Source organism: Gopherus flavomarginatus, chromosome 18 (genome assembly GCF_025201925.1).
Source record: "Gopherus flavomarginatus isolate rGopFla2 chromosome 18, rGopFla2.mat.asm, whole genome shotgun sequence".
Taxonomy (NCBI): domain Eukaryota; kingdom Metazoa; phylum Chordata; order Testudines; family Testudinidae; genus Gopherus; species Gopherus flavomarginatus.
The window spans coordinates 18,541,480-18,566,460 of record NC_066634.1 but is presented as its reverse complement, the minus strand read 5'-3'; the positions used below and the strand labels follow the sequence as shown (position 1 = coordinate 18,566,460).

General features: G+C 48.4%; 1 protein-coding gene across 2 annotated transcripts in view; it reads right to left on the bottom strand.

Annotated features, from left to right (window-relative positions):
* Positions 1-787: 787 nt before the first annotated feature.
* CLPTM1 (CLPTM1 regulator of GABA type A receptor forward trafficking) overlaps positions 788-24,981 on the bottom strand; it is a 40,542-nt gene continuing 16,348 nt past the window's right edge. For both annotated transcript variants that reach the window (XM_050927795.1, XM_050927796.1), the window contains exons 4-14: positions 22,536-22,694; positions 20,311-20,428; positions 15,783-15,868; positions 13,334-13,454; positions 11,457-11,701; positions 7,964-8,057; positions 6,912-7,102; positions 6,336-6,431; positions 4,878-5,013; positions 2,026-2,193; positions 788-1,484 (exon numbers count right to left, since the gene is read on the bottom strand). In XM_050927795.1, coding sequence (XP_050783752.1) covers positions 1,195-1,484; positions 2,026-2,193; positions 4,878-5,013; positions 6,336-6,431; positions 6,912-7,102; positions 7,964-8,057; positions 11,457-11,701; positions 13,334-13,454; positions 15,783-15,868; positions 20,311-20,428; positions 22,536-22,694 — 1,704 coding nt within the window. In that variant the 3' untranslated portion in view covers positions 788-1,194. The remainder of the gene's footprint in view (positions 1,485-2,025; positions 2,194-4,877; positions 5,014-6,335; positions 6,432-6,911; positions 7,103-7,963; positions 8,058-11,456; positions 11,702-13,333; positions 13,455-15,782; positions 15,869-20,310; positions 20,429-22,535; positions 22,695-24,981) is intronic.

Below are 24,981 nucleotides of genomic sequence, written 5' to 3'. Positions count from 1 at the left end.
TGCCAGTCACCTGGCTTGACCCATTTCTGGGAGGTGCTCAGATGGGAGAGGTCTGAGAACATTAGCTAATTCTGGCTTGCATAAGGAATGGGACAGCTTTAAAATGTTCTCTGCATTATTTATCTTACCAAAACTCGGTGGCGCAACCTCATTTGGACGCTGTGTGATCATCTCATTTTAGAGGACAGTGCAGAACTAGTGGGGAACAGAGAATGATCAAGGCCTGGAAAACTCTCAAATGAAGATACCAAAAGAAAAAACAACCCACCCCAAACCCCCAAATTGTAACCTTGGAGGAGACAAGATAAACGTCTATAAAACAGTGACAGGTCCTGGAGAAGGTGCTTCTGTTCTTTCTGCCTCCTAACACAAGAACAAAGACCTTCCACTGAATTAGAAGGCGGCGCATTCAAAACCGCCAAGGAAATAATTTTTCACACAACGTGTAATTAAACTGTGAAACTCATTGCCACAGGAAACCACCGAGGCTAAGAACTTAAGATTCAAAAAGGGACTGGACATTTATGGGAATTAACAAAAAACCCCATACAGGCGGGTGGGATATTAAACCTTGGCTTCAGAATTTAGAGACCAGGTTGAGACCTGAGAAGGAGAGGAGATTATTCCACCTCTGCTACTAGGGGTTCTCACACCTTTCTCTGAAGCAGCTGATGCTGGTGGCTGGGCTAGATGGGGCTCAGTTCTGATCCAGTCTGGCAAATCCTATGTTCCTAGAGGAGCCTGCATCCAGGGCAGATGTGTAGAGAGATGAAAGAAGGAGGCAAGGTTTAACTTAACACCCATATGAATTTATTCAATCCAGAGTCCATAGTAGAGTGCAATGATGAGAAATGGGACTTGTTCGGATAATCAGCTCTCTTTATGAAACAGAGACACAACTCTGAGAAACTCCTTAATGTCCTAAACACCTGCACAATGGAACGGCGCTCACAATGATTACTGGATGAGTTTGACTTTAAATACAGAGATACGGGGGTTCTCTCCCATGGATACAGCACATCACATGAATGTCACCAAATTCTCAATCCCTACCCGCCCCAAAGTTACTGGAATAGAAAATAAAAAGCTTTGGAGCCAGAGGACCATAGCAGCTTCCCCGCTTCGCTTTCTGTCCAGTATCCAAAGGGGAGAGTGGAAAGTTAGGCTTTGTTTAAAAATTTAAGTTAGAGCAGGTTAGTCCTTTTTCTTGTCCTCTGCTGTTTTCTCCATCTGGGCCCCAGGGGAGCCATCAACCACGTTCTCCGTTACTGGTGCAGGGGAGCCATCAGCCAGGCCCTCCTTTATCACCCCCTGCGTGCTCGTTGCCTCCCCATCGGGTAGCAGTGCAGGGGCACAGTCCGCTGGAGTGGTACCTTGTGTTAGCTGAGGGACTTGGCCCTCCCCACTTATCCCAAACTCGTTGACACGCGTCAGATCCACCCGGTAGATCCAGCGCTGATAGAGGTAAATGAAGAAGATGACATCTGTGGGAGGAGAGCAGAGCAGAGCAGAGCGAGTGTAAACAGCAGGCAAACCCCAGGCCAGATGCACACCTCTGAACTGCCCAGTTCTCGGTGCCCCGTGGCCTATAAGTGCCTCGTGAGCTGCTTGGCAAGAGACCCCAGGCATGAGTGACAGCATAGCTCAGCTGCAGCCCACAAGGGAGTTGCTGAGGCCCTGGGACAGAGAGGAGGAGGAAAACTCTTTTCTCATCCTGCATGGGGAACTCACAGGCCAGCTCATGGAGCCATCACTGGACTCCTGGAAGGCTCAGTGGGAGAAGGGCCATGCAGCTGCAATAAGACAAAGGAAGTGGGGTCTTAAGTGCTGGGTTCAGACACTGGTAGGGTCCCATCTAAGCCTGGGCGATCCCCAAACTGGCTGGGGAGACACACTGACATGCTGCACCCCCATCCCCAAGTAGCACAGCATGCTCCTAGCCAGTATGACACATTCGTAAAGGAGACGCATTGCCATCCTTACAGACAATGGCAGGGAACAGGAGGCTGGCACTGAGCCCCTTACCGTCTCGCAGGCAGCCTATCCTGTACATCATGGGCATTTTGATCACAAAGGCAAAGAGGTCATCGATGAAGGTGTTGAGTGCTTTGTAGGTGAGCATCCTCCAGGGCAGGTGGGCTACTGATTTCAGTTTGTAGTTTATGAACAGCTGCGGAGTCATCGTAATAAAACCTGGTGGGGAAAGGGGGAGAAGTCAGGCTGTGGGCCACTAGGCTAATTCCGGCCAGTGTGCATCTGGGACAGGCTGGATGCCAACAGAGCTGGCCCGGGCCATGGAGTTACATCCTGGCAGAAATGAGGGCAAACCTTGTGCACAGCAGCTCTGCCATAAAGCAGGCCCCAATCTCTACGGAGTTCACCAAACTCAGAGTCCCAAGAATAAATGGCTGAGGCAGAGGCGGGAGGGAGAGACCTTCTCCGCTATCTGAAATGGCAGAGTCACGCTTTTAGCAGCGAGGCCAATCAGCCACTGAACAAGCTGCTGAAGGATGGGGTGCATTCCTCATGACTTGAGCCCAGGCTGATGTGCGCTAGTCCAACCACAAGCTGCTGGGCTGGACAGAATTCTCTGACCTGTGCTAGGCAGGTGATCAGACTGGATGAGCAGAGTGGTTCCTTATGGCCTTAAAATCTATTAAACACAAGAAGGCTGCTCAGGCACTGCAAGGAAGGCGGCTCCTGAGCCAGTATTGGTGAGATTACATGAAGGGCCAGAGGCAGACAATGCTCAGAGCAGAACAGCGGGAGGCAGAGAGGAGGAGAGAGGCAGGCAGCCACAAGCCCACTGCGATCTGAAAGGAACAGGGAACGGTAGCTTTGGGAGGCTAGTCAGCAGCAAAGCAAGTGAAAATAAAGGGAGTTTGGTTTTCAACGCAGGTCGGGTGTTCTGTGTGTAAATTGCAATACATTAGCTAAGGGAGGTCATGGCAGCCTTGCAGAGACCAGGAGACAGCAGGTCAGGATGGACTGATTTAAATCACCTATCAGGAAACCTTGATTTAAATCACTGGTTTTAATCTTGCTTTGCATTGGCACTGTTTAGTTCTTTTCCTAAAGAACAGTTCAATTCTCACTGGTTGGTAACAATTAAAACATGCTGATTTGCAACTAACTATACAGCCTTTGCATTTCATTGGTGTTTCTATTGGCTAGCCTGGAGGATACACTGTATCTATACAAATTTTAATCAGTTATATAGATTAACATACATTTATTCAGATTCTTAATAAAAGATTCTACATTTAGTCTTAACCAGGGGTTTTGCCAGCATAGCTATGCTGGCTAGGGAATGTGAGAGTTTCCCCACACTCCTAGGGAACAGAGCTCTGCTGGCAAAACTTTGCAGTGTAGACTAAGCTTATGTGAAGAAGAGATACCGCAAGCTTGGAAACAGTTTCTATGATCACAGCCTGCTTGGATTCCATCAGTTCATTGAGGCAGAAAAGGTTCCACCCGAGTTCAAACTAGCAAGGCTGGACTTTGACCTACACAGAAAAGGCAGTTGCCCAGCAATTCACCAGCACACACTGCCAACGCACGGGATACGGCAGGAAACAGAACCTCTCTGAAACAGAAGCTGAAGATTAACAGAGTCTGAAGTTGCTACAGTAGCTCCCTCAAGAGCAGGGAGTATGGCCAGAAACAGACTACAAGTGTTACTAAGTGAGGGACAGTGAAACCTAATCACTGCAGGCGAAGCCCATGGGGAATGTCAATACCCAGAGTCTGAAAGGAGATTGGAGGTGCCTATACAATACCGCAGGGCACGCTTCAAAGTTGGGGTTAGGAGACAGGAACGAAGAAACAAGAAGACTTCAACCATCTGCTCTGGATTGTGAGAAAGAGCACGAGAGAGAGACATGAGAACACAGAACATAAGAAGGGCCATACTAGGTCAGACCAAAGGTCCATCTAGCCCAGTATCCAGTCTTCTGACAATGGCCAATGCCAGGTACTCCAGAGGGAATGAACAGAACAGGTAATCATCAACTGATCCATCCCACTGCCCAATCCCAACTTCTGGCAAACAGAGGGAGGGACACCATCCGTGCCCACCCTGGCTAATAGCCCTTGATAGACCTATCCTCCATGAATGTATCTAGATCTTTTTTGAGTTTTTATACTCTCAGCCTTCACAACATCCTCTGGCAAGAGTTCCACAGGTTGACTGTGCATTGTGTGAAGAAATATTTTTTTGTTTGAAACCTGCTGCCTATTAATTTAATTTGGTGACCCCCCTAGTTCTTGCTTTAAAAGGAATAAGTGAGACTTCCTTATTTGCTGTCTCCACACCCATCATGATTTTATAGATCTCTATCATATCCCCTTAATCGTTTCTTTTCCAAGCTGAAAACTCCCAGTCTTATTAATCTTGCCTCATGTAGAAGCTGTTCCATACTCCTAATTTTTGTTGCTCTTTTCTGTACACCTTTTCTAATTCCAATTAATCTTTTTTGAGATGGGGTGACCATATCTGCACGCATTATTCAAGACATGGGTGTACCATGGATTTATACAGAGGCAATATAATATTTTCTGTCTTATTATCTATCCCTTTCTTAATGATTCCCAAACGGCAGATGTGAAGCCAGGCCCTTTGCATGCGATATCAGGAGCTGGAGGGCTCCTTACTGGTAAGTGCAACTCAGTATCTCTTCTCCCTGCTGAAAGCTCATCCTAATTCCAGCCAGACACACGTGACCAGCCTCTAACACGTCCAGAGCACTACCCACAGCCTCCCCCGAGTGCGGGCGGACCCCAAAGCTGGGCGCGAGAGGGTCAGGAGGCCTTGGACGGGGCCCAGTGACTCCAGCAAACTCAGGCATCCAGAACGCTGCCTTGTGGGTGCTACTCACCAAACGTCAGAAGGAAGCCATAGAGCATGCTCAGGACCCACGAGTACCAGCCCTTGTGCTCCATGTACAGCAAGCTGTACACAGCGTAGCAGCCGAGCAAGGGGAAGAGAATCCACGAGAGATACCGGAACGCCATCTGGGGAGGCAATATTCAAAGGTGACCAATCAGCTGGGAGCCACACAGAATCCTGCTCAGGATCGGGGGGCAGGGTGCGTGTGTACAGGGGCCCACTAGTCACAGACCCACCTCTTTGCAGGCCTGCTGGTTCTCAAGCCCTGGCTTCACAGTGGGAGACTCTTGTTAGAAGGGGGTTTCTGAACAGTGCTTGGGGTCACAAGGTGCTGGCCACATCCCATCTCACTCACTCGCTAGCGCATCACAGCAGGGCTGGAAGCAGGGTCTCAATCCTTTTTCCCCTTCTGCCACCACAGCCACCAAGGAGTGAGCGTGCTCCATGCCCCCTGAACACTTGTCGCTCCACCTCTCAAAGACTGGGGGCGCGGGGGTGGGGGTGGGGGTAGAGCTACCAGGGGTTCTCAAACTGGAGGTCCCAAACCCTCAGGGGGTCACAAGGTAGCCACTGACAGCCCTTAGCCCCCATTAAATTATGCACCCCCCATTTTTAATGAGGGGGGGAAATCACATTCAGAGGCTTGCTGTGTGAAAGGGGTCACCAATACAAGAAATTTGAAAGCCATTGAGCTACACTCATACATCGCCAACCTGGCTCTGGAGATCAGACCAGCAGAGTGGCCAAGAGATGCATCTTGGGCACCCTTTAGCAGTTCATGACTATGATGTTTTGCTGAGATTCCCGGCCGCATGAGAGGGGGGACTGCACCACCACACACATGTGGCTTAATGACAACTGTGCCTCGGCACCTGCAGCCATGCCAGAAGGAAAAGACTGAAGGGTGTAACTTGGGGCAGCAGGGCCTAGTGCGGGCACTGGGCCACACACTGAGCTGATGGAGGGGATACCGTGGCTGCAGACAGGCACATGGAGGGCATGCGTCACTCAGGCAGATGCCAGGGGTCAGAGGTGAGATAGACTCAGGAGAATAGCGAACTGGACACATGAAGACCCACGTGTCCATCCAGCAGAGAGGAGAGGAGGAACAGAACTCAGGGCAAACAAGCCAACACCTAGAATGTGCTGTGGGTTCAGCTCTCTTGCAGGGCCCAGTGTAGCCCAGCTTAGCAAGGGAGCTGCTGTCCTGCTGGGAGAGCAGCAGCTTCCCAAGGAATAAGCTAGAAGGGATGACCAGGGACATGCTATCCAGGGCACCTTTCCTCTTTTGGGAGCAGGATCCTAATGCAGGGTATACTTGGGTCCCCTTTCCTCGGTCAAGGGCTCCCATACCTAGTGGCGTAGGAATCTAACCCACACTACCCCCACCTCCCAGAGGGATCCTACCACACGCTGAAGGAAATCCCCTGCCAGGCATTGGACTTACATCATCGTAGACTTTGGTAGACGATTCTATATATGTTGATTTGTCTTTGAAGGTTAAACGTGGAAAAATCCCAGCGACTTTGTCATCTCGATCCAGCTGTTCATCGACAAGAGCAGAAGTTAGAGGGGAGGCAGTACATAATAAAGGCCCCAAGAGGGCTCCTCCTGAGAAGACAGCCTAGCTGGGGGTGTGGATCTCACATTCTCTAGCTTTCTGCTTACTCTGGCAAGGTGGAGAACTGGGTTTTCTACACAGGGCACCCCTTCAGTCTAGTGTGTATGCGGTCCACAATGTATTACCTGGGCTGCAGGGGCCAGGGCAACAGCAGCCCTGGACCCCTGACCCTGTGGGGCCTGCACGGCTGCCCTGGACCCCAATCCTGCGCAGCTGCCCCAACTCTGGACTCCCACTACATGGGGTGGGCTGGCAGCCCTGCCCCCTCCCCACAAGGCAACGGGAAACCCAGCAGACCCTGGGCATATGGACTGGGCTTTAGCACACAGCTGTGGGCTAACTGGCCACATGCAGCCTGCAGGCTGAGAACCGCTGGTGTAGCGCAATGAGCCACGTGCTTACCCTGACATCCATGACTTTTGTTATTTTCCAGAGGTCTATGAGGAGCCCGATGAAGACGCTGACTTGAACCACAAAGTTAGTTTCATTGTCCAGGATGTAGAGAAGGACCACAAGTGACTGAAATACCCCAAAGAACACAGAGCGGACGGAGAGCCCCTCCAGAGACTGCCTGCTGTTCCAGAACTGGATATCTAGGGGCCAGAGAGAAGAGCATAGAGGGAGAACATCCTGAGCATAGGGGGCCCTTCAGGGGCAGCCAGAGCCCCACTGCAGGAAGGAGTTTCCAGCTTTCTCCTCTACCTTACGAAAGGAGCAGAGCACAGGTCTACTTGCTAATGCCTTTCACCTCCATGAGTGGGAGTGAGTTGTGTTTCCCAGCTGTATGAAGAAAATGGCCAGGCCAGCTCTGTGGGCCATGACGGTAGTTCAGAAGAACCTGGCCAGAAACCCATCCACTGTTAGCAGCAGACTGACTTTGCCCTCTCCATTATGTTGTGGATACAGACTCTCCTGTGGCCAGTAGGTGTGTGGCTAGTACGAGATCATGGGGTCATTATACAGACCGAACTCCCAGCAGCATCAGAGGCATGAAGCTTGCTGCCCACAGACTTTGTAAGGGAAGCACTTGAAGTTTGCAGGCCCCCCCCAATAGCTGAGGAGAGTCTTGTGAAACTGGTGGTTGGCAGAATGGAGAGAGTGCTCCTCCTGCCCTAAAGCACATGGGGGGTGGGGTGGGGAGAAGACGACGGCAAGGAGCAGAGTGCAGAGAGTTACGGCAGGTAGCAGAGGGACAGGCCAGCTGAGTCACCCCTATGGGGCCTCAGCAATTTATCACTGGAGAGCCTGGGCCCAAGTGAAAACAACTATGTTTTCCATTTAGTCACATTCATGCTCTTCACCTGTCCCAGACGTTCTTCCTCTTACATTCATATTGCCCCCCACAACAGGGGCATTGAACAACTCTGCAAGGCCAATGCAGACCCAGGTTAAAAACCCTTCCTAAGAGAAGGGCTGGAGCCAAAAGGAGATCTTCACTACACAGCAGAACTTACCGTTTTTGAAGGCAAGAAACTCAAATATGCTGTGAACTATGGAAACGATAATGGTCAAAGCCAGTAGATATGGATTGGTCTCCAAAAGAGCAACCTGGAAAAGAAAAAGATGTGAAGGGCCTATCCTGCCCCTCCAGCCAGGCCCCACCCAAAGGGACCCAGAGAAGGCAATCCAGACAGAACTGAGGGTTTCAGGTGGACAAACAGGAGCACCCGCTTGTGGAAAAATAACCCAATCCAGAGATGCTTTAGTAGGAACAATTGGAGGAAGCACAAATGCCAACAGATTTCAGAGTCACAGGAAACGAAGTTAGATTACATCTAAGTGTGTGGGAGGTACTGTGGATAGTCTCCCAGGGACTGAGCAAAGCCCGCTGTGTCTGGCTTTCACTCCAGCCACTGTGGTGGAGTGAGGAGAGGCCCTAAGACTGTGACAGCTCAGAATAAAACTGCAATGAGTGGCACAATCAAACCATTATTTCCTGCACTAGTCTCAGAACTTATTTCTGTAAAAAGGGATACAGCATTAATAGGATTAATTTCTAAACTAAAGTGAAAAGCTTTTAAAATAAACTATGCACTTAAATTAAAATTAGATGTGTACCTTTTGATGTAAGCCTTTTGTAAAACTGCATATACTGAACACTATGTCTCCTGAAAACAGTTAAAGGAGACCAGCGCTGCCCTGATTCCTCGTGCCCTTCCCTACACTCGGACATTGCTAGATTAGGAAATGCAGATCCCTGCGACCACGGGTCCCTCGGGGAAAGCACAGTGCCTGTCTCAGACTTCACCAACTGGCTGCAAATACTGCCCAGATTAACAGTGCTGTCCAGAGCACAGGGAGATTCTATACGAACAGCAGTGCTGATCTGAACGCCAGTTGGACACAGAGGAAGTGGTGGGCTTTGCTAGGGAGGGCTGAGGTCGTGCTACAGGCCCAGATTCTGCTGCCAGCCTCACAAAGAGCTAAGGGATCACTTTCCATCCCAATTGACTTGTGTTTTCCAGTGATGGAGTTTGGGGGATGACATCCCATAGTAATGGCAATGCCCCAGGCACCTGTTGATGGGGGGAGGGGGGATGGGTTGCAGTGGCAGTCAGAGCCAGAGTTTAAGGCCATAAGAGAACAGTCTGACCTCATGTCCATCACAGGCCACCAACCCCCACACCAGAACCCGCACATTAGCCCAGAAACCAAAATGAGATCAAAGCATAACAGCCCACACGAGACTGGACAGGTAAAGAACAGGAGGAACTGAGGGACACAGTGCCCAAGGCCCCTGCAATGGCAGGGAAACAATCAAGTGAGATACACCCAACTAATCTTGACCCACTTGACAAGTGACCAGCACCCACACACAATAGAAGGTAGCAAACACCACCCCCACAAAGTCCCTGCCAATCTGACCTGGGGTAAAAATTCCTTCCTGACCCCACATACAGCGATCAGTTCAACCCTGAGCACGAGTCAGAACCAACCAGCCAAGCACCTGACAGAGAGAATGCTCGGTGCCACCCCAGAGATCTGGAAACCCCTGCAAAGTCTTATCTTCAGCTCTGATGCTTCAAAGGAGATAAAACCCTCCCAGAATACATTGAGGGGCAGGGGAATAAATCTCTGTCTGACCCCTGGCTGGCGGCCAACTGAAACCCCAAAGGATGAACTTTAGGTACATAGGACATAACCCCCCAGGTTGCTGAGCCCTGTCCCCCTCCCTCCCATCCCAAACAACCCCATCAGACATTTGCTCTCAAATTTGTTCAGCTTTCTCTCAAAAATAATTGTTTGCTCCAGCAACGCTGAACCTCACCCCTCTGATGTTTAGAAACCTTCTTCTAATTACCAGCCTGAATTTGTTTCTGGCCAGCTTATATCTACTTGTTCTTGTGCAAACACTGTCCTTTAGCTTAAAGAGCTCATCACCCTCTCCATGTTTACCCCCATGCTGTATTTACAGGGAGCAATCACATCGCCTCTCAGCCTTCTTTTTACTAGGCTAACAAACCAAGCTCTTTTGGTCTCCTCTCAGAAGGCAGGCCCTGCATTCCCCTGAGCAGCCTGGTAGCTCTTCTCGGCACCTGTCCCAGTTTGAATTAATCTTTCCTGATTACCAGAATTGCACACAGCCTTCCAAGTGAGGTCTAAACAGTACCTTGTACAATGACATTAGTACCTCTCTGGAGATACTGGAAGTGCCTCACCTATTATCCTAGCATCGCATTTGCCTTTTTCACAGCCACACCACACTGATTGGTGGCTCAGCCATCCTGCAATCGACCCTCACATCCAAGCCTCTCCGCACACCCACCCCCAGTTGCTTCTAACTGATGAACCCCCAGCTTGTAGCAGATTCTTATTATTAGCCGATAAGTGCATGACCTTGCACTCTGTATTGTTGAATTTCATCCCATTTCTGCCCCTCTAGTCTTCAAGGTCATCCCACTGCCAGCTCCCCAGAGCCCCACAGATCTAACAGCTGGGGGAGTCCCGGCCTGTCTTGAGCTAGGGAGACAAGATCCAAGAGTAAATCCTGTGATGGTTGACACCATTTCTACAGAGCAGAATAGCGCTGACTACACTGGCCTCGGTTTCCTTGGCAATAATATCCTGGGGCCTGTCCTGTTGTACCAGTCACAGGAGGCACCGATACAGCTTAAGGCTGAAGCCCTTCATACATCCCAGGCTGAGTTCACCCCGCCACACAGGAAGCACTGGCTGAGACCAGAGTGCTCAACGCTGCCCTGTCCAGGCAAGGAGTGCTCAAAGAAACATCTCTCAGTCCTTGCTGAGGCCAGTTCAAGACTGGGCCTGTGCATACTTGGATCACTTCCTGAAGCCACGGAGTGGCTGATTCTCTATCCCAGAAGAAAGGTGGGTGTTGGGTAGAGAAGGCAGGAATCAAAGCAGGAAGCTAAGGGGACCTGGGCAAGCCCATCAGTTGCAGGGCCAGAAGGGAAGTGCTGGATCTTCCAGATTTATGCAGAATGCAGCAGCACGATCCAGACTCTGCTGGGATTTGATAGAAAAAGGAAATTGAAAGGGATCCCAGATGGTGGTGATGTGTGGGCAAGAGGAGAAGGATCAGGAGGGGGTAGGCCACTTGGGAATGTTCTGAAAAGTGCCTGAGCTACTTAGGGGCCTAAGATGCATTTTCAAAAGTGACTTTGCCATTTGCAAGGCTACTAAGTCACTTAGACTTTTGAAACTCTTACCCCAGCAGCTCAGGTTTGGCTATGTGAAAATTAAGCTGATAGTATGAAATGAGGAGCTGTTGGAAAGTCAGGCCAAGACGGGGCTGGATGGAGGGGGACAGGCCAGGAGTGGAGAGGTACATTTGGGAATCATCCACACAGGAACAGCAGTTGAAGCTCTGCGAGTGGGTCAGAAAGGGTGGAGAGGTGCGAGCCTAGGACAGAGGCCTGTGGGACCTCCGTGGAAAGTGGCAGAGAGAGGGACCCACCCAGAGGAGATTTGTCAAGGCTGTCGAACCTTTACAGAATCCTGCTCCTCATCCGATTGCTCGTACAAGTCCTCTCCCAGGAAGTTCCACAGAGACTTGGTGCTCTGTGCGGCATAGAGCTGCCAGCGCCACAGTGAGAGTGGGCAGAAGGAGAGGCGGAAAGGTAGCCGCTCCACTGTCTCGTTGATGGGGAAGTAATCCTTCTGCAGGTTCCAGTAATCGTTGAAGTACAGGATGGGGTAGTAGTCACCACTGACCGCATCGAACTTCACATCTGCAGCAATGGGAGAGAACGCAGAGACAGGCCTGAGAGAGCAAACAGGAATGGGATAGCACAAAGAAAGCTACCTTCACTCACTAAGACAGACAATGGAGACCCACCTCATCCTGTAACTACAAAAATCATCCTAGACCAGCACCAACAGAAACCCCAGACCAGCAAATGCTTCTGTACAGCTGGCTGGTACATGGAGCCTGAGCTACCCAGCCTTCCCTCGGGAGAAAAATGCCAGCTCCTACAGCACACAGGGCACTAAGTGACGACCAGAGTGCGAAGGAGGGGGTCTTGCTTTGCCACAGAGGGAGGGGAGAGTATAGCACCTTTCTCTCGGTGCCCAGAGCTCAAACCCATTCCCTCTGTATATTACTGACCAAGTGCAGACTCAGGTATTGAAAGCAGTCTGACAGCATCCAATTAACACCCCCTGGAAACCAGGCCATTTGCAGGATTCCAGTATATCAAACTGGCTTCCAGGAAGTTTATGGTGCCAGCTATTTTCTTTAAAGAGCATTTGTGATTTGAATCTCAAGCTGATGGATAGCGCCGGTCTAACAACCCTGGAGATGGATGTTCATTTAGCCACAGAACAGCATGGGAAGCAGCAGGGAAAGTCTGCCCAAAACATCTTTCCCTGATAGCATAACAGAGTCCTTACTTAGGGGGCCACCTGGTGAGAGTTTACGCTCCATGACCCATTCGGTCCTGAGTTGCCAGTGAGACAGGCAACACGGGGCCCAATTACAAGGGTGAATTGGTTGGGGGTTTTTGGGTTTTTTGTTTTGTTTTTTGCTGTGGAAGCCTGCCTCTTAGACGCTGCACTGAAGCCATTAACTCACTTTCTGTAAGCAAGCTTGGCAGAATTCAATTTGTTTTTTTCAAAATAATGTTGACAGCTATCAATGCTTATTTCTTTAAGTGTTTATCCAATTTTTACCTATTTATTTTTTCACAGTTGCAGGATATTATGGAGAGAGGTGTCTGACAATTATTTAATGACAGACATTGAGATTAAGGAAGTTAAAGGTCCCTAAAAAGGTGCTCTGCTCTAGCTCTGCTAATGCCGGCATTATAACACCCTCTTAAGCACGTTATGGTTGGACTCAAGTTTTCAAGCAGCATTTTTCTTACTTTGTCTACCTATCAATATCAATCATCATTGATGGAAATAGTCGTGTGTGTGTGTGTGTGTGTGTGTGTGTGTGTGTAATCAGTGTTTACCAACATTTACTGCAAAAAATCCAATCCTTCACAGGGCAATGAACAGATAGGAACAATTTAGTTACTACCAACTTGGGAGAAATTTATACTACTGAACTACAGGGAAAGTCTCCAATATTCCATTTCCAAGCCCCTCAACTGCCCAATCCACAAGCATGCTGAAGAAATTAAGCTAGTCCAAAGCAGACAAAACCAACTCCACTCGCATGCAACTACTATATTACAACAAATGTCCCAGAGTGGGCAAATAACAGAGGGAAACTCTGCAGAGAGATGAGAGGAGATGACAAGACCAGCTATAAGAACCAGACAGATAAGCTGTGAAGAGACGAGTTCTTGGAGCAAAAACACACATTCCAAAATGGCATCTCAGAGAACGGGAAGTGCTGGCAGATCCCAAGTTCTTACATTGGTCCAGAGGCGGTGGCACGCTACCCTTCACCCAGGGAGTATGATCGTCCACTATGTTGATGGTGAGATTAGGGTGCCAGTGTGAGATCACCTCCACAGGGCCAAAGTCTTCTGCTCTCTGCAACAAAAACACAAAGTCACATTTGTTACAGGGTACTGGGGCATTTCATTGCTCTAGCGATAGCAACAGGGCGCCACATATACAAAAACAGCCAGTGCAGCTCATTAGATTTGGTCCTGGGGAAAGAGAACACAGATAAAGGCACTGGACTTCCATAATGCAGCTAGAGAGACTATCTGACAGGGATGTAAGGACCTGAGGGGTTTAAGACCATGAAGGAGACAAAGGGGAAGACAGTTTCATCCAGATCTTGGCCAAACGTGGGCAGATGTAGATAGATTAGAGGAGATAAACTTACTCCTGGAGGAATTCTGCATCATCGCGCAATTCAGAATTTCCTTTTCCCCACAGAAATGAGCTGCAGTGCTAATAGCCACCACTAGGGGCCACTGGACTCTGCAGAGCCCAGCTCGCGCACAGGAGAGGAGGGCAGGAGAGGGAGCTAGAGGGAACCTGGCAGCTGCAGCTCCCAGCATGCCCTGGGAAGAAGAGGGCAGCATGTAGGAAGCACTGTGCAAACCTGGGACAGAGCATCAGGCTGTTTCTCCCTCTGGATCCCTGGGCTGGGGGGGGGAGGGGGAAGGGCATGGTTATGTAGTGTTATTTTGACAAAATGTGTAGACTTTTAAAAGATTGTGTGCAGAATTTTTAGTTTTAAACTAGGAGATTTTTTTTACAATTTAAAACCCATAAGAACTCTGCTAGGTTTTAGGTAGCAAGGTTCTTCGTAATACTAGTTACTAACCCTTCTAAAGGCACCACTTTGACAGGGCAGCTCCAGCCCAAACTGAAAATTTCTGAACCAGGTCAGAGTATGTGTCTGGGAGCTCACTGTACAGGCCTTTGGTTCCACGTCTCACTTCAGCCAATCAGCCCCTTCAACTGTCCATCAGTTTTCCCCCTCCTATGGGCTTTTTTGGGTCTTGTGTTTTTGCCATCTTTGTATTCCTCCAGCCAGGAGGGAGCAAGAGATTAACACTAGTACATAATAATGACCAGACCAGGACAGGCCAATGGTCCACAGCCCAGTATCCTGTCTTTCGACAGCAGAGGGAATGAACAGAACAGGGCAATTTACTGAGCAATCCATCCCAGCTTCTAGCAATCAGAAGTTTATGGACACCCAGAGCTTGGGATTGTCAGCACCAGCCAGTCACAGATAGGCAAACAAGGATTAGATCAGACCAGACCACAACCAGCAGGGTGGCCTCTAATAATGCTTTTCTGCATCTTATGAGGCTGTAAATCAGCAGCACCTGTGATCCAGTCTGGCACACCCCAGCAAATAGTGCTGGGTTGTCCTGGGCTCAGAGAACACTCAGAACAGGAAAGCACATGCCTTAGGGGTGAGAGCACCAAGTCTACCCTTTGGAACACAAGGCCAGGAGGAAATCTTCTGTAGCTGGTTTCTACTTCTCTATCATACTCAGATTTGTATCCATTTTCAACAGCAGGTTTAACCGGGCTCCTTTTCTGAGTTAACCCTTTAACAGAGTTCTGCCTGGGACTCTTCTCCTCCTCAGTCACAGACTGCTGTCACAGGACTAGAGAGTTGAGGTGAAAAGGGGAGATCCACAGGAGAGGCAGTAGGAGAACTGATATAGCAGCAGCACACATATAGGAGCAGGAAAAGGTAGTTGAAACAGAGTCAGAGGCCCCCAGTGCAATTGTCTGATAAAGGGATGAAGGAAAACCTTGTATCAATACATCAGAGGGGGGACAAGGTAATGGTTCATTAAAGAGAAGGAGCAAAGTACCACCCTGTGTAGGCAGGAGAATTCCACAGAAACATCTCCGCAGTACCAAGGATCAAGGAGGGTGAACCAACAAACATCTACGGAACATTTTGGACTTATTCACTGCTGAGTCCAACTTCTACTTCCCACTGTTTGGGAAAAGCATTAACCCACAGCAAACAAAGGGATACACGGATGATAAAAAAATCTGATTTCTTAATTTAAATTATCAATCCACTTGTAGCAAAGCAGCTATTCCCAGGGCAACGATACCTGGGATACAGGAAATTCTGTAGATGTCCAAGTTGTGCTAGGGAGTTAAGATGTACTTTGAAATGTCTTTACCATGTGTTTTACAAGTCAATTTGCTTCACAGCCTCTCTGGGAAATGCTGTAGGCCAGTGTAATCGCTCCAACACCCCACCCCAGCAGAGATCCTGACCATTCATCCTATTCTCTCTTGAAGTGGAAGTTAGTACCTGAGTGCAGCAAAGCCTAAACTTCTCTCCAAGCAAAGGCGCACCTGGGTGTGGAAGCAGAGGTGAGAGAGAAGCCAGGGCCTTGCTGAATAAGGAAAGCAGTTAGATACCTTTATCATTTCTGGATCTGCTTCTGTCTCCCCTGTCAGAAGATTCTTGGTTTTCTGGAACCGTCGACGTTTATATTTATTTATCACTAGAAGGAAAGAGACAGGCAGGCAAAGGTGAGTAATGCTGAATTCTTCCACTTATCAGTAACACATTCTGCAGGAGGCAGCCGCCCAAAACAGATCCACTTTAAGCAGCATCTCCCTGCTTCTCCTGAGCTCATGATTTGGGACAAAGTGGACCACTGACCAGGTGAATGAAAAGCATCAGTCCTTGGAACTTCCTGAACATCCTTCATTCAAACTGGACATCTCGTGACCGCCCCCCTCCACATAATAACCTTGTGACCGCCTGTGGGGTCATGACACCCAGTTTGAGAACACCTGCTTTAAATGTATACAAATATTTAAAAACCCTGTTCAAGGCTCACAGTAAATTAATATAAGAAAAGCATCCAATGGAGACAGAATAGCTTCTTAAGAACATAAGAATGGGCATACTGCATCAGACTAAAGGTTCATCTAGCCCAGTATCCTGTCTTCCAACAGTGACCAATGCCAGGAAATGAACAGAACAGAGAACCATCAAGTAATCCATCCCATCATCTATTCCCAGCTTATGTCAAACAGAGGCTAGGGACACCAACCCTGCCGATCCTGGCTAATAGCCATTTGAACCCTGTTATAGTCTTGGCCTTCACAACATCCTCCGGCAAAGAGTTCCACAAACTGACTAGGTTGTGTGAAAAATATACTTCCTTTTGTTTATTTTAAACCCGCTGCCTATTAATTTCATTTGGTGACCCCTGGGTCTTGTGTTATAAGAAACAGTAAACAACACTTCCTTATTTAACTTTCTCCACACCAATCTTGATTTTATAGACCTGAATCATATCCCCCTTAGTCGTCTCTTTTCCGAGCTAAGAAGTGCCAGTCTTATTAATCTCTCCTCATACGGAAATCCTCTGACTCCCTGTATAACACAGGACTTCACCTAGTTACTCCGGCATCGAGCCCAACGGTTTGTCCGGCTAAAGTATACCTTCCAGAAAGGCAATCAGCTGGAGAATCTGCCCCTTCCCTTGGCAGTTTGCACCCATGGTTAATCACCTCACTGTTAAATTTGTGCCTTATTTCTAATAAAAGTGTTTGGCTTTATCTCAGTAGCAGCCTTGCATATTTCAAAGATGGTCTCTGCAAAAGCAATGTTGGAGAGATTTCTATAAACCTCACTGAGATTATGCTCAGATGACATTCTACCTAGCTTCATGTTACATGACAAAAGAGAGCCACATTCCCATCCTACGCAGCACAACACACTCCCTTTCCAACATAAAATTGCACCCACTCACTTCTGATTCATAGCACATTGCTCTTCTGTAACTCTCTAGGATCACCCCAAACTTCTTCACGACTTCTCAGAAATAAATTTCACTTATCGTTCTCCAGAAACCAACTCCTAGGTCTGTTCATGCCCATCTGTTTGTTTTAAACACACAAACGTGTCCCTTTCCAAAGGGCATTTATTCAAATTTATATAATAAAAACAGAGACAGAGTTTAAAGCCAGAAGGGACCAACGATCTCTAGTCAGACCGTAAAAGGCCCTTGAATTAATTCCAATCTTGATTTTAAGAGAGTCAGTGATGGAGAATCCATGAAAACCTTGTGACTTTACTAAAAATAACTGGGGGGAGGGAATGGGAGTGTGCAGAGGAATGATTGCTGGAGCCCCATGGGGGGGAACCCCTCCGCCACAGGGAGGCACAGAGCCCCCGCTCCAGCCCACAACCGTGGTGCATAGTCCTGGCTCCAGCCCTGGGATGCACAAACAAGGGAAAGTCAAGTACAAGTAGAGAGGTTCTTTTGCCTCTGTATTTCCAACTGGTGTGACCACTGCTGGAATAGTGTGTCCAGTTCTGGTGCCCACAATTCAAGAAAGAGATTGATAAATTGGAGAGAGGTCAGAAAAGAGCCACGAAAATGATTAAAGTATTAGAAAACTTGCCTTTCAGTGACAAACTCAAGGAGCTCACTATTCAGCTTAACAAAGAAAAGATTAAGGGGTGACTGGATTACAGAACCTACCTGGGAAACAAATATTTGATAATGAGCTTTTCAGTCTAGCAGTCTAACATGATCAATATTTACTTGTTTGTTCAGCTGCCAGGGCAAATTATCCCAATGTTTTGCACTCCGGTGCGCAGGCGGAGGGGGCTCATGCCCCCAACTCAGCCCCGGCCCCACCCTGACTCTGCCCCCTCCCTGCCCCATTGGATCCCTCTTCAAATCCCCGCCCTGGTCCCGCCTCTTCCCCAAGCACTCCACATTCCTCCTCCACCCACCTCCCTCCCAGGCTTGCGCAAATCAGCTGTATGGCGGCGCAAGCACTGGGAGAGAGGGGGGAGAAGCAGGATGCTCAGGGGAGGCGGAGATGAGCTAGTGTGGTGGGGGGCGGGGAGCTGTCGGTGGGTGCTCAGCCCCCACCAATTCTTCCTATGCTCCAGCGGCTCTTTTTTTCTTTTAATTTTGTTCCACCGGCGCCCCCCCATGTCCCGATATTTCATGTCTCTCATCTGGTCACCCTAATCCAATGTCTGGAAGTTGAAGTTAGAAAAATTCAGATTGGAAAGAAGCTATACATTTTTTAATGGTGAGGATAATTATCCATTGGAACAACTAACAAAGGGTCATGGTACATTCTCCATCACTGGGAATTTTTAAAATCAAGGTTGAATATTTTTGAAAGTAAGAGATTTTCTACTTCAAAAGGAATAACGTTGGGAAAGTTCACTGGCCTGTGTTGTACAGGACATAACAGTAGTGGTCCTACTAAGACAAAAAGAAGGGGGCATGATCAAGTAAGTTTGAGAGCCACTGCGGTAGAATCACACTACAGCTTGCCACACAAAGGGTACATGTCACCAACACAGCACTATGGTAGCCTCTCAGTTAGTTCTTCCAGTATTAGAACACTTCTGTACTATGACACCAGTTATCACACACAGCTCAAGCACTATGTACATAATCAGACGGTCATGGAGTTTAAGGCCAGAAGTAGGGTGACCAGATGTCCCGATTTGATAGGGACAGTCCCGATATTTGGGCCTTTTTCTTATATAGGCGCCTATTATCCCCTTGATTTTTCTCACTTATCGTCTGGTCACCCTAGCCAGAAGGCACCATCTGTATTCCCTATAAACTGCACACGTGGGCGGCTGCATGGGAGAGATTCAAGGGCCGCCCAGCTGACTAGCAGAGTCCCCACAGCCAGCTGCATGTGTTCAGGTGCCCCTCCCCCAACGCTGATTTCCCCGGCAGCCAACTCACACACTCTCTCCCCCCCACATCCCCATGTACCCCATCTCTGCAGAGCCAGGGACGGGAGACAACAGGGCTCATGACAGAGCAGGAGAGCTTTCCGTGTGTGTCTTAAAGAGACGGTGCATGGTTTTCCCCAGCAGCCAGCACACACACACACCTCCCAACACATACTTATATTATTACTGCTGTTACTCCTTGGTACTTCCTGCAACGCACACGTATTCTCTGTAATTTTATTCTTTCAAAGTGCGTTATTTTAGTGTTTTGACTGGTTTATACATTTCAAAATTTTTATTCCTCTTTAAATTTGATTCTTTGAGTAGTGAGTTTGAGTAGAGCCCTCTGGGGAGCGGCCCTTCCTGCGGGATTAGGGCACCGCCTTCTCTCCCTAGCTCTGAGAGACCACTGGGGAGCGACCGTTCCTGCGGGATTAGGGCGCTGCCTTCTCTCCCTAGCTCTGCGAGACCACTGGGGAGCAGCCCTTCCTGCGGGATTAGGGCGCCGCCTCCTCTCCCTAGCTCTAGTGCCTAACCTGTCCTAGTGGAGTAATTATCCCTATGGAAACTTTTTAAAAATATATACAGATTGTCTTTAGGTTTTTTGTTTCTACTGGTGGTGCACATCCACACATACCTTGGTACACAACATTTATTCTGCACATGGACAGAATAAGTTAGAGGGAACATTGGGGACCGCCACCTCAGAGTCTGACCTCCTATATATCACAGGCCACCAACTGTACCAGCAAACACACAGTAAACTCAACAACCAACATTAGATCTAAGCATTACAGCTCACAGGAGACTAGACTATTTCATGCCACAGGCAGAGAACAGAAGGGACCGAGAGGCACCAGTGCCCAAGAACCCCACAATTGCAGGGAAATGATTATGTGAGATACACCCAGATAATCTTGGCAAGTGACCAGCACCCACTGTTGCAGAAGACGAAAAACCCCAAGATCCCTGCTACACTGACCAGGGGGAAAATTCCTTCCCAACCCCATGTATGGCAACCAGTTCAACCCTGAGCACGTGAGCAAAAACCAGCCAGCCCAGCACCTGAGAAAGAATGCTCGGTGCCACCTCAGAGCCCTGGCCCACCCCAGTCAACGTCCCATCTCCAGCCATGACCATCCCTGATGCTTCAAGAGAAGGAAATCAAACATTGTTGAACCCCACCACTCATGCCAGCACGAGCTGTCTTACTTCGTGATGTGTGAACCGTAGCAAGTCTTCTGTACAAGTTCTTCTGTTTGGGATCCGGATGGAAGCCACTCTTCGTAAAAAACACATGGACATACATGGAGCCATTATGCTGCACACTCTGAAATCACACACACCAACAGGACGGTTAGCCTCGTCATTCCCTGCACTGGAAAACCAGGAACGACATTGCCTAGGCTATGCAGAGCAGCAAGCATCAAGAAGTGTTCTGGTCCTGGTCAAGACACATTGCCTTCCTCTTCTGGATGCACTAATAGTGTCCGTTATGCTCCAGTGAGTCCACTAGCCAATCCAAAGTGATATGGCTACTCCCTGTGCAATGAAAAGGCTTAATACATACAATCTGTACGAGGGGAACATCATGACAGCTGGTTTTATAACTAGATTTACAGATCTCTACAATTCTAAACATAAAGCTTCATCACCAATCGTTGCTCTTTCCAGGAAAGTGCCACGCCCCCCTACTCCAGTCTGCTGTTTATTTATATTACTACAGAGCCAAGGAGCCCCAGTCATGGACCAGGACCCTGTTGCGCAAGGTGCTGTACAAACCTGGAACAAAAGACAGCCTTGCCCATAAATTAGCTCTGTGCATAATACGTATGAACACTGGGAATGGCTGCTCTTGGAATGCTATTTGTCTAATCATGAATGGCTAAAGAAGGTTTCCCATGCACTATGTGGCTATAAGAAAGGCAGGAGCTCACTTTTAACCATACAGAGGCTGCAAAGTATTAAAGCTTTTGGGGTTACTCAAAAGATGAACCTGTGACAGATCAATAAGACTGTTCTGTATTACAGTAACACCATGGGGCCTGAGGGAGATGAAGCCCTATCGCGTGGGAGCCGTTCAGACATGGATGGTTTGAAAAACGTGCAGCTTAATAGCAGACAAGACCAAGTGAGCATAAAAAAAGAGAATGTGGGTGAGAAGTTGAGAACAGCGATGGAATCACATGGCCCCACCACATCTTATCTTTGGCTCTACCCAAAGCCCAGTCCAGCCCAGCCCACTCAGTGGCTCCAAGTAACTTTGGTTTTTTTTTTTTTAAATGTTTATAAGATTAAAAAGTAAAAGACAACCAAGCCAGGCCTTGGTAATCCCCAAGGGCCATTTGTCTGCCATTGCAGTGGTGAATGTCTTGCAGCAGCAGATTTTTAGGAGGGGTCTGGAGAAAGATTGGGCAGTGGCTTTACAGACTAATTTAGAGATGATGATCCATGCCTGCTTATGGCCCAGAAGCAAGCACTAAGGGAGCTACAGGCAGGCAGGCTATTGAGGCAGACACTGCAGGAGGAGCGGCAGGAGACCACTTGCTAGCAAACAGTAACAGCTAGGAGGAGGGCCCTGAAGAGTGATAGTATGCAGCTGAAATCTGACAGAAGGTGAAAGGGGGAGCTAGCGGAGCAAATGGAAGAGGGAGAGTAATATAGTCCAACTGATGTACCAGGAACACTTATCTGAACAGCGGCATTTTGAACAGGCCAGAGGTAGCAAGGAGCCAGAGTCAGGATGGGACATGAGGGGCCTGGGTGAGAGTTTTATTCATATGGGCAGAGAGAGATGGCTGGGTTTGAATAAAAGAAGATCACAGAATCATAGACTATCAGGGTTGGAAGGGACCTCATGAAGTCACCTAGTCCAACCTCCTGCTCAAAGCAGGATCAATTCCCAACTAAATCATCCCAGCCAGGGCTTTGTCAATCCTGACCTTAAAAACCACCTCCCTAGGTAATGTTCTAGACTTCACCATTACTGGCAGAGCAGCAGCTCGCCACCACCCAAAGACAGCACCCATTTGCAAATAAGAAAATGGGGCTGGTTTTGCAAGCTGACCAATGCTTTGTGCAGGTACACCTCAGCATCTGACTCCTGCTCTGGAACACAAGGACAGAAAGGACACTGCAGGCAGGGGAGTTTATTGCTAGCCAAATCAGGAGAGTGAAACTCAGGCCTGCAATACAATGCCAGCTACACCTTACTTATGGAAAGTTCAGTCACTCCATAAGATCCCTGAAGGCTGCAGAGGGAAAGCCTGCAAAGCCTTAGCCTAAGCATTTCATCTAAGGCTTTAAAAGGAGGAGGACAGAGCAAAAAAAGGGAGAAAAAAAACTCATCTCCAAGTCAGTGCTCCATTCTATGGCCCAATATGCAGCGTCAGGAGAAAAACCACCTAGAAAGAGAGAAATCACAGTTATGTACTAACCTCAGGAATGTCTAACTCTGCATAGCGTTCATAGCACCCATCTGCATTCTCACCACCGGTCCAGTCACCATAGACAAGGTCCCGTTGCTCCCAAAACAGTGCTGAGGTGACATTAAAATCTGTAAAGTGCTCATGCTCTGAGATATAAACATGAAGATCCTGCAGGGAGAAGAGAGGAGGGTTGCTTCTGGCAGGCAGTTCAGCATGATGGTGACATCAAAATAGCAAAGGGAGGGTGTGTGAAAGGGGATACTCCCAGGAGCGGACAGTCATCCCGGATGGAACTCCAACTGAAATGCTGTTTTACTTACCTGTGAAGTGCGGTTCTGCTCTGACAAGTGGTCCCTTTTGACTCAGCAGATGGCTCACAAGACAAAAGAGTTAGCACTGCTGGCTAACGTAAGTTTCTCCTGCTTTTGACTCCTGTTAACCATGCAGAGGCAGCACAGGAATGAGAGGGGAACCGGGAGTCTGTTGAGGCTCATGTGTCATCAGGATCTTTAGCTGCATGGCAGGACTTGGCAGTTAGCCTCTGTCATAGCTATGTGATCCACGCAGGGCAACATGGTTGCAAAAGTTTACTTGACTGTACAATCTTTATTGCTGAGCCAGAAAGACCCCAGCTTGACTCTCAGATCCCATGATGAGTTTGCAAGGAAAATAGCTCTATATCTGTAAACTGAGCAGGTTAGCTATGCAATCACTAAGGGCTTATCTACATGGAAAAGTTATACCAGTATAAGCTAAGGTCTGAATACAAACAGCTATAGTTATACCAGTATTACTCCCTGTGCAGACACATTCATAGTCCCATAGAGCAGGGCCTTTTTTAATTTAGCTTATGTTGCTTGGGAAAGGGTTTAAACTAAACTGAAAAAACCACTCTTATTCTGGAATAAGAGTGTCTGCACAGGGAGTTACATGGGTATAGTTACACTGGTTTAATTATAGCTGTACAACTGCAAACACTTTCCTAAGTAGACAAGCCTTAAGGGTTTTTACATAAAGCACTTCAGTGTAGATGCTATCTTCACTGACGGGAGGGATTCTTCCATCGGTGCATGCAATCCACTTCCCCCAAGAGGTGGTATTTAGGCTAGAATTCTTCCATCAACAGGGTGCTGTCTACACTGGAGTTAGGCTACGTCTACACAGCACACCTTACAATGGCACAGCTGGGCTGCTGCAGCCGTGCCGTTGCCAGATGCGCTGTGTGGCTGTTCTTTATCATCGTGAGAGTGCTCTCTCGGTGACAAAATAAAACCACCCATAACGAGGGGCAGCAGCTTCGTCACCGGGAGTAGCGCTGTCCATACCAGCTCTTTTTGTTGTTAAAACTTTTGTTCTTTGGGGGTGTTTTTACACACCCTCAGCAGCAAAAGTTTTAGCAACGAGAGTGCTAGTGTAGACATAGCCTTATGTTGGTATAGCTATGCCTCTCAGGGTGTGGATTTGTCACACCCCAAGACACTTAGCCACACCGATGTAAAATTCTAGTGTAGACAAGGCCTAAGATAGAGAACGTGTAATAAGTTCTGTGATGTGACAAATCCATCTATGCTCTGAGGCCACAGTGCCACTCAGAAGAACTGCTGCAAATCTACATGCTTATGACACTGTCCAACAACAGACTTCAAAACGCGAGAGCCAACCTACAGCGGGAAATGCACTAGTGTTATCTGGTCCCTTTTAAAGTTAAAAAAAAGGGAGACAATGAATGAGCACCTTGCTTCAGCTGCATCGTGGAGTAGAGGGTTAGGGGCAGGGCACCACATATTCAATGTCAAACTGGGACAACCCCCATGGCAAACATGCAGGCAGAAGAGAACAGAGTCAGCTTCACTGTCTCATCTCCCTGGGTCTCAGCTGCTGAACCATTCTCCAGATAGCCCTGGTCACCATCTGTACTTCCAGCTTCCCTGTTGCCAACTAGCCCCCAACTCTTGCATCTGATCCCTACAGCTTGGTCCCATGGAGCAGTGCAGGGAACACATGCTGGAATCCAGTCAACTCTCCACTCGTGGGGAATGCTGCAGAGCAAAAGGTGGGTGCAGACAGGATCCAACAGAGCAGGGAGACAGGACAAAACATCAGCACTCAGTCACAGCAAAACCAACTCTGCAACGTCTTGGAAACATGCTATGTTTGCAGGTGCAGAACCGTGGAGTCCATAGGGTCCTGAGTGAATGGGGATTCACACCTTAGAGCTATTTCGTTGGCTCTCTGCAGCCCTGCACTGGCATCACAGAGGCAGTTTCTCCTTGTCTCAGTTTTAAGGTTATACGATTAGAAACATACATTTAAAAAAAAATGAGAGCTGAGAATCTGTGCCCAATTCTGCAGCAAGAGGCAAATACTTGGGGCCATGGTTAGAGGCACAGGTCTAGGAGACCAAAGACTGCAGCTTGACACTGGTCTGCCACAAGTTTCCCATGTGACTTTTGAC